The sequence below is a fragment of the Arachis stenosperma genome, chromosome 10 (assembly GCF_014773155.1).
Source record: "Arachis stenosperma cultivar V10309 chromosome 10, arast.V10309.gnm1.PFL2, whole genome shotgun sequence".
NCBI classification, from domain to species: Eukaryota; Viridiplantae; Streptophyta; class Magnoliopsida; order Fabales; family Fabaceae; genus Arachis; species Arachis stenosperma.
This window is the reverse complement of record NC_080386.1, coordinates 134,692,934-134,701,916: the sequence shown is the minus strand read 5'-3', so window position 1 is coordinate 134,701,916 and position 8,983 is coordinate 134,692,934. Positions and strand designations below refer to the sequence as shown.

The following is an 8,983-nucleotide window of genomic DNA, read 5'->3' as shown; positions in this document are numbered from 1 at the left end:
ATTCTGCTCGCCTGCACATTGCTGACTTGAGCGTCGGAGTGTCTTTGCAGGTGGCACCCCCCCCAACATCTCCTCACGACCAAGTGCTCCAGTGCTCGGCTACTCGACAACTCGCGAGCAGTGCGACCCAAGTGAAGGCGTCCTTCCCCCTACATCTAACCACCCGACCTGTTCGGAACCCGACTACTGAACATTGGCGCCGTCTGTGGGGATCGTCTAAATGGAAGTTGTACTGGGTCCCGGCGACCAAGGCCGGGCTGCCGGAGCGGAGGGGGCAGCCTCCGTCGCCTCGCAAGGGGGGCGGCGGAGGTCCCCCCATCGACACACGAGGACACGACCATTCGGAGGAACGGGCGGCGATAGCGCCATAATAATGCAAGAGCTACGCCACAGAGTCCAGAATCTGGAACGGCAGCTTGCCGACCAGGAGCGGGACGGACGGTCGACCGATCCGAGCTATACCCCGTCTCCCGGGAGCGAGGAGGAAGACTCTCACCGAAGCCGCCCGCGGACGAAAGCGGAGAGCTCGCGGGAGGAGTCACCCATAATGAGGAGACGAAATGACACGATCATCTACTCCCGCGGCAGACCGACCCACCGAGCGACAAGAGATCGCGAAGACAAAAGAACTCGACAACCTGTGATAATGGGCGCCACCCCGTTCCACCGATCTATCCTCGAGGTCCGGCTGCCGAAACACTTCGACAAGCCAACGGACATGAGGTACGACGGAACTCAAGACCCTCTAGAACACCTCACGGCCTTCGAGGCCAGGATGAATCTAGAGGGAGTGGGCGACGAAGTAAGATGCCGCGCCTTCCCGGTAACCCTAGCAGGACCAGCGATCAGATGGTTTAACGGCCTCCCTCAAGGTTCCATCTACAATTTCTCAGACATCAGTCGCGCGTTCCTGGCTCAATTTACAACGCGAATAGCAAAAGCCAAGCATCCTATCAACCTTCTCGGGGTAACCCAGAGACAGGGAGAGCCGACCAGGAGGTACCTAGATCGGTTCAACGACGAATGCTTGGAGATCGACGGCTTAACCGACTCGGTGGCCAGTCTCTGCCTGACGAACGGCCTCCTCAACGAGAACTTCCGGAAACACCTTACCACGAAGCCGGTTTGGACAATGCATGAAATCCAAACGGTGGCCAAGGAGTACATAAACGACGAGGAAGTGAGCCGAGTCGTGGCTGCCAATAAGCGGCAGTCCGGTTATGGCCAGGCTCGGCAGCCCGGTGGAGACGGTGAGAGAGCAAAAGAAAAGGCCAGGGAGGAGGCATCAAACAAAGCACCTAGGCCATTCCCTCGAGTCGGAAAATTTACTAACTACACTCCACTCACCCTCCCCATCGTGGAAGTGTATCAACAAATAGCTGAGAAGGGAATTCTTCCGAAGCCTCGACCACTTAAGGACCGTACGGGTGGAAACAAGAACCTTTATTGTGATTACCATAAGGGGTATGGCCATCAAACACAGGACTGTTTCGACCTGAAGGATGCATTAGAACAGGCGATAAGGGAAGGAAAGCTAGCATCGTTCTCCCATCTCATCAGGGAGCCGAGAAGGCGTTATCGTGATCAAGACGAGGAAGGAAAGACGCGCTCGGCCAAGCGGCGACAGGAGCCCGAAGACAGAGACCACGGCCTCACTGTGATAAACGTGGTAACGGCAAAAAACGCCGCGCCAAAATCCCGGTCGGCACACAAGAAAGACGCCAAGGTTCTGGCGATCTCGTCCTCACCGGTGCGAAGTACCAAAAAACCTCCATCCATTTCTTTCGGCCCAGAAGACCAATGGTTCAACGACGCCCCGGAAAACCCCCCCATGGTCATAACGGCCAGAGTGGGAACCGGCCTCGTCAAACGGATCCTTGTCGACACGGGAGCCGATTCGAACATCATGTTCCGCAACGTATTCGACGCACTAGGGCTAAAGGATGCCGACCTGATGACTCACCAGCACGGGGTTATTGGGTTAGGCGACCACTTCATAAAACCGGACGGAGTCATTTCCCTACCAATCTCGGTGGGACAGATGCAAGGCCGAAGATCGGCGATGGCCGAGTTCGTAATCCTCCGAGATTCCACAGCCTACAACATCATCTTGGGAAGAAAAACAATCAATGATTTTGAAGCCATAATCAACACCAAGCTGCTAGTTATGAAGTTCGTCACCGACGATGGATCCATAGGAACCTTAAGAGGAGACCTCGAGACGGCGGTCGCTTGTGACAACGCCAGTCTTTCCCTCAGGAAGAAGTCCAAGGAAGCATCCGGCGTGTTCCTAGCCGACCTTGATGCTAGAGTAGAGGACAAGCCGAGGCCAGAACCAGAAGGGGACCTCGAGAAGTTTAGAATCGGTGACGAGGAGGAAAAGTTTACATTCGTTAACAAGAACCTCCCACAGGAGCTGAAAGAGCCTTTGATTGAAATGATAAGGGCCAACAGGGACTTGTTTGCATGGACACCAGCCGACATGCCGGGCATAGATCCAAAAATCATTTCACATCACCTAGCCGTCAAGCCAGAAGCACGCCCAGTGGCTCAACGGAGGAGAAAGATGTCAGCGGAAAGAGCAGAGGAGGTAGCCAAGCAAACGGCCGGCCTCCTAGAAGCAGGCTTCATACGGGAAGTGGACTACACGACGTGGCTCTCAAATGTAGTATTGGTAAAAAAACACAACGGCAGGTGGAGAATGTGCGTGGACTACTCTGACCTTAACAAAGCATGCCCCAAAGATTGCTTTCCCCTCCCCAACATAGATGCACTCGTCGACGCCGCGGCGGGATACCGGTATCTAAGTTTCATGGACGCCTACTCTGGTTACAATCAGATACCGATGCACCGACCAGACGAAGACAAAACGGCGTTCATAACGCCAGGAGGAACTTTCTGCTATAAGATAATGCCATTCGGCTTGAAGAATGCGGGGGCGACATATCAAAGGCTGATGAACAGGATATTCCACGACCTCATTGGGAAAACGGTTGAAGTTTACGTGGACGACATCCTGGCAAAATCAACACGACCTGACGACCTCCTAAATGACCTGGCAAGGGTATTTGCGTCCCTCCGTCAACACGGTATGAGGCTGAACCCCCTCAAGTGCGCCTTCGCCATGGAAGCCGGCAAGTTCCTAGGATTTATGATAACTCAGAGAGGGGTAGAAGCTAACCCGGAGAAATGCCAGGCAATACTCCAGATGAAGAGTCCGGGCTGTATCAAGGACGTCCAGAGGTTGGCAGGACGGTTGACCTCACTTTCCCAGTTTCTTAGAGCCTCGGCGACAAAGGCCCTGCCGTTTTTTAACCTCATGAAGAAAGGGATGGCGTTTGAGTGGACACCCGCGTGCGAAGAAGCCTTTCAACACTTCAAGGAAATCCTGGCGGCACCTCCCGTTCTCGGGAAGCCAAGGGACGGGGAACCACTGTACCTATACCTTGCCATAACAAGCGAAGCCCTGGCCGCAGTACTGGTACGGGAGGACGGAAAAGCCCAACAGCCAGTCTACTTCATAAGCAGGGCCCTGCAAGGGGCAGAATTAAGGTATAGCAAGTTGGAAAAACTAGCCTTAGCACTCCTAACTTCCTCGAGAAGGTTAAAACAGTACTTCCAAAGTCACCAAGTTGTCGTTAGAACGGACCAAGGGATCCGGCAAGTTCTCCAGAAACCCGACTTGGCGGGAAGAATGATGACTTGGTCCATCGAACTCTCTCAGTATGACATACGGTACGAGCCCCGGCAAGCCATCAAGGCGCAGGCCATGGCAGATTTCTTGGTTGAAGTAACGGGAGATCCAGGCGAAGACATGGGTACACGGTGGAAGCTCCATGTGGACGGAGCCTCCAACCAGACCTTCGGAGGTGCCGGGATCATCCTGGAAAGCCCGATTGGGGTTGTATACGAACAGTCGGTTAGATTCGAATTCCCCATCTCAAACAACCAAGCAGAATACGAAGCCCTCATAGGAGGCTTGGCCCTAGCAGCGGAAGTCGGCGCAAGAAGACTGGAAGTGTGCAGCGATTCCCAAGTCGTCACTTCCCAAGTAAACGGCAGCTACCAAGCCAAGGACCCCTTGTTGCAGAAGTACTTGGAAAAGGTTAAAAGCTTGAGCCAAAAGTTCGAAGAGGTCACGGTCCAGCATGTACCCAGAGAAAGGAACACACGGGCAGACCTCCTATCAAAATTGGCCAGCACGAAGCCAGGGGAGGGAAATCGGTCTCTCATCCAAGGCATGACAAGGGAACCAGCAATTGCACTGCACATAACAACCCTAAGTTCTTCATGGCTAGACCCCATCACCAACTTCCTAGAGCACGACCAAGTCCCTAGTGATGAAAAGGATGCGGCAAAATTAAGAAGAGAAGCGGCAAAATACGCCGTCATCCAAGGACAGCTGTTCAGAAAAGGGCTTAGCCAACCCCTACTGAAGTGCCTACACCCCGACCAGACGGACTATGTCCTCAAGGAAGTCCATGAGGGCTGCTGTGGGCACCACATCGGAGGCAAAGCCCTAGCAAGGAAGTTAATCCGAGCTGGGTACTACTGGCCGTCGATGGTGGTAGATTCCAAAGAGTTTGTCAAAAAATGCATAAAGTGCCAACAGAACGCCAACTTTGCCAAGGCACCGGCCTCCGAGCTAAGCTTGCTAACGACCTCACGGCCGTTCGCTCAGTGGGGAGTCGACCTCTTAGGGCCCTTCCCAGTCGGCCCTGGGCAGGTCAAATATCTCATAGTAGCGATTGATTACTATACCAAATGGATAGAAGCCGAACCACTGGCTAGCATATCCTCGGCCAATTGCAGAAAATTCATGTGGAGGCAGGTGATAACACGATTCGGGATACCAGAAGTCGTCATCTCGGACAATGGCACGCAGTTTACTGACAAGAAGTTCACAGAATTTCTCAGCGGCCTGGGTATAAAGCAAAGGTTCTCTTCGGTAGAACACCCCCAGACGAACGGACAAGTGGAGTCCGCCAACAAGGTTATCCTTTCAGGGTTGAAAAAGAGGTTGGACAATAAGAAGGGTGCTTGGGCCGACGAGCTAGCGTCGGTCCTCTGGTCTTACCGAACAACCGAGCAGTCCTCCACCAAGGAAACTCCTTTCCGATTAACGTACGGGGTGGATGCAGTAATACCCGTAGAGATCGGTGAACCGAGTCCGCGATTGCTTTTGAAAGGAGTGGAGGAAACTGTAGAAAAGGACCTGATAGATGAAGCCCGGGAAATGGCCCATTTGACGGAAACAGCGCTGAAGCAAAGAGTGGCTCTGCGCTACAACACAAGGTGCTCAAAAGGGAATTCGAGCCAAACGACCTCGTCTTAAGGCGAAATGATATCGGCCTGCCGACCCCTGGAGAAGGCAAGCTAGCGGCAAACTGGGAAGGCCCCTACAGAGTCAAAAAGGTGATGGGAAAAGGAGCTTTTAAGTTAGAAAAGCTTGATGGCAAGGAGGTCCCGAGGACATGGAACGCGGACAACCTTAGAAGATTCTACTCCTAGAGGACAGAGCGATATGCCGGCTAATCTAGCTAAGTAGTAAATTTGTCATTTAAAGTAACTTTCGAGTCCTTTATGTGGTTACCGAATAAGATATACTTGTGCAAATTCTCCACCCTATTCTATCTCCGTTTTTCAGATAAACCATCCCGTCATGACTAACGACGACACTTGACCCGGGACTGATCACCCCGGAGGTCATCAACTACCGTTGTGACGAATAATCACACGAGAGGCCGCGGGCCACCAGTATAAACGACTATAAACCAAAAACGGTTAATAGAAACGACAACGCAATCAGACGAGTAAGAAAAAACTTTATCGCGACAAAACGAGCAAGCGACCAAAAAGTCATTGTTCACAAGCCAAAATAAAAGCGGCTAAAATTAAATTGTTCATAAGCCAAAACGGCCGAAATCAACTGTTTACAAGCCAAAACAAAACGGCTAAACAAAAAACAAGGAAATAAAGAGTTCATTTCTTAGGGACATCGACAACTTGGCCATCCTTAATAATCTTAAAAACGCCAATTGCCGACGTGTCGAACTCAGGGGCAACGATTTTAATTTGAGCTTTCAGGGCTTCCTCAGTGCCCAAAATCGCGCCTTTGCCCTGTTTGACGACGTCTTTGTACTTAGCCTTCCATGTTGCCAGTTCAGCCTCCACGGCCTGCTTCTCCTTCTCGACTTCGGCCGCGCGCTTCTGCGCCGCGCCAACCTGTTTCTCCAAAGCCATCTCGCGCTCGACCAAACGTTCGACCGTCGCATCCGACTCTTTCTGTTTCTTCTCGGCAGCTGTTACCTTTTGTTCGGCGGCGGTAGCTTTCTGCTCGGCAGTGGTGGCTTTCTTCTCGGCGGCATCCAATTTCTCTGAAGATTGAGTCAGCTGCTCCCGAAGGGTCTCAACTTCGCTTTTTAGCTCATTGTTGGCCTTCCCAGCGGAATCCAACCTCCGTTGGAGAGACTCCATCCCGGACAGCTCGAACTCGGCCTTTCGAGCTATGACCGCACCGCGCAGGAGAGTGCGGTACATCCACCTCGCCTGCCCGGCAAGGGATGATTCATGGAAATGCTCCTCGGTACCGGGGATCAGCTGGGTGTCTATGAAATTTGCGGCGTCAAAATTCCTTTCCATCACGGTAAGGACGCCCTCAGGGCTAGACGACGCCGTGGAGGCCTTCTTCCTTTTTCTCTTCAGGCTGGGGACCTCCACCACCTCCTCCTCATCGTCCGGATTGGCCACCGAACCCCCGGTCCCGATCACCTCACGGATAGGAGAAGTATCGACCGCCTTGTCACCATCGGTTGCGGCGCCTTGAGCCGATGTGCCGATCCCTTCGGTAGCGGCCCTCTGCTCGGGAGCATCCTGGCCCTCCGGGGGAGCATTAGACCCTTCGGGGGCGGTTTGCTTGTCACCTTCCTCGTCATCGCCGCCGGCAAGAAAGGTTTGAAACAAGTCGGCAAGGCCCGTCACCGACGCAGACATATCCACTGCAGGAAAACAAAGAAGGTCGGTTAGTCGCCACACAATATCAAAAAGACAAAGGGCAAAGTAAAAAGTTTCTCACAAATATAATTGCGACCGGACTCCCGGTCACCCATGAGGAGATGGGGATTTACTGGGTTCTTCCCAAAAACTGCCATCAACACTTCGGCAATCTGTTTATCCACCTTCGACATACTCCTATAGGCCACCTTAATAAAAGAATTGGACCCTGCCCCGAAACTCCAATAAGTCGGGATGAGCCGTACCCCCTCCAAAGACAACCAAAAGGGGTGACGACCTTTGGCAGGGCGAACCTTAAAATATTTGTCCTTAAACCCGTGGTAGGAATCTTCGAACAAACCGAAAATCTTCCGACCCTGGGCAGCTCGGAAGGACATGAATCCTTTTTTGTGTTTTCCTTCCTTAGAAGGGTTTGTGAGGGTGAAGAAGAAGAGGAAGACATCCACGGACACCGGCAGTTCGAGGTATTCACAGACCATCTCGAAACAGCGGATCGAGGCCCAACTGTTCGGATGCAACTGGGATGGTGACACAGAAATCCGGTTTAAAAGCGCCATTTGAAAGGCTGAAAATGGAATACGAACTCCGACTTGAGTGAACATGGATTTGTAGAACCACATCCAGTCGGCGACCTGGCGGGGATGGAAGTTGATTTCGTACAAACGCTCGTGAGGAGCCGGGACGAAAACGTCATAATTGGCCTCCTCGTCAGTCCCGCCACACAAGTACCCGGCTTGTCGGAACTCGGTGAGCTCCTCCTCGCCCATTTGGTTGGGTGATTCCTTCACGTCGGATACAACCCAGGCATACGGATCATACGCCGTGGGGTTAACGGAAGCCCGGGAAACCGTGCGAGCCATACCTACACGGGGGGATCATCCAGTTAGTCTAAGAGATCGGTAGATCGGTTGCTCAGTTCAACCACACCACTACTCCCCAACTAAGGACAAAACACTAGAGGTGGACAGGGAAAAGCCTACCCTGGAATGGCTCCCCCCCTCTAACGCGTGTAACCGCCATAGCAAGGCCACACAACAGTAACAGAACCAAATGACACGCATACAGAAATAATGCATAAAAGGGAGGTTGATTAGAAAGTTACCTAAATTGATGGAAAGGAGATGGAATTGCGAGTCTGGGAAAATGCAAGAAGGACGAACAGAGGCACCGCAGCAACACTTCGAAATCTTGTAGCAAGGAGGAAGAAGGGAAAGATAGGGAGTGTGAAAAGGTGTAAAAGCACCAAAACCAACCGTTTAAAAACTGCTCCCAAAGCGCGAAACGCCTGGGGACAGAACGGTCTTTTCAAACGGGGTTTTTTACCCCATTATGAGCATTCAATGCTCGGCGCAGGAAACGAAGCGATGAAACGGTTGCTTAAGCAACCAAGAGACGCGCGTTGGGGGCACACCTTTCCCACGAGCGGCCGGCCAGACGAGATGCGACACGACACGCCATTGGTAGTTCCCACGACTACCATTGGCGCGTGGGGGCACTGTTACGGCCTGGCCCAAAACCCGCATGGGTTGATCCGACCCGTGCAATACCCGACCCGGGCACGTGCCCTCCACCCGACCCGGACACGCGTCCTGTACGACCCACACACGGCTGCAGAGCAGCGTCCTTGGGAATATGGGCCTGTCCTCCCGTGGGGCCCACCACTGACATGTATATAAGGGGAAGATTGGCTCTTCCCCCGAGGTACGTCACATTCTCTCCCCTATCATTCTGCTCGCCTGCACATTGCTGACTTGAGCGTCGGAGTGTCTTTGCAGGTGGCACCCCCCCCCCCAACATCTCCTCACGACCAAGTGCTCCAGTGCTCGGCTACTCGACAACTCGCGAGCAGTGCGACCCAAGTGAAGGCGTCCTTCCCCCTACATCTAACCACCCGACCTGTTCGGAACCCGACTACTGAACAAAAGCAAAGCAAAATATCTTCCACAGCCATAATAATAAGACAGTGTGG

The 8,983-nt window shown here is 52.9% G+C and overlaps 1 protein-coding gene across 1 annotated transcript; it reads left to right on the top strand.

Moving 5' to 3' along the window:
• Positions 1 to 220: 220 nt before the first annotated feature.
• Positions 221 to 2,807, top strand: LOC130957866 (uncharacterized). The gene is made up of 3 exons (XM_057884707.1): positions 221 to 967; positions 1,121 to 2,674; positions 2,769 to 2,807. The coding sequence occupies exons 1-3, from the start codon at positions 221 to 223 to the stop codon at positions 2,805 to 2,807; spliced, it is 2,340 nt and encodes a 779-aa protein (XP_057740690.1).
• Positions 2,808 to 8,983: the final 6,176 nt, after the last annotated feature.

Coding starts and splice junctions, on each gene's coding strand:
- LOC130957866 (XM_057884707.1), top strand. CDS start 221: ATGGAAGTTGTACTGGGTCCCGGCGACCAAGGCCGGGCTGCCGGAGCG. Junction 968..1,120: donor ATCCTATCAACCTTCTCGGG/GTAACCCAGAGA, acceptor CTTACCACGAAG/CCGGTTTGGACAATGCATGA. Junction 2,675..2,768: donor GGCTCTCAAATGTAGTATTG/GTAAAAAAACAC, acceptor TCCCCAACATAG/ATGCACTCGTCGACGCCGCG.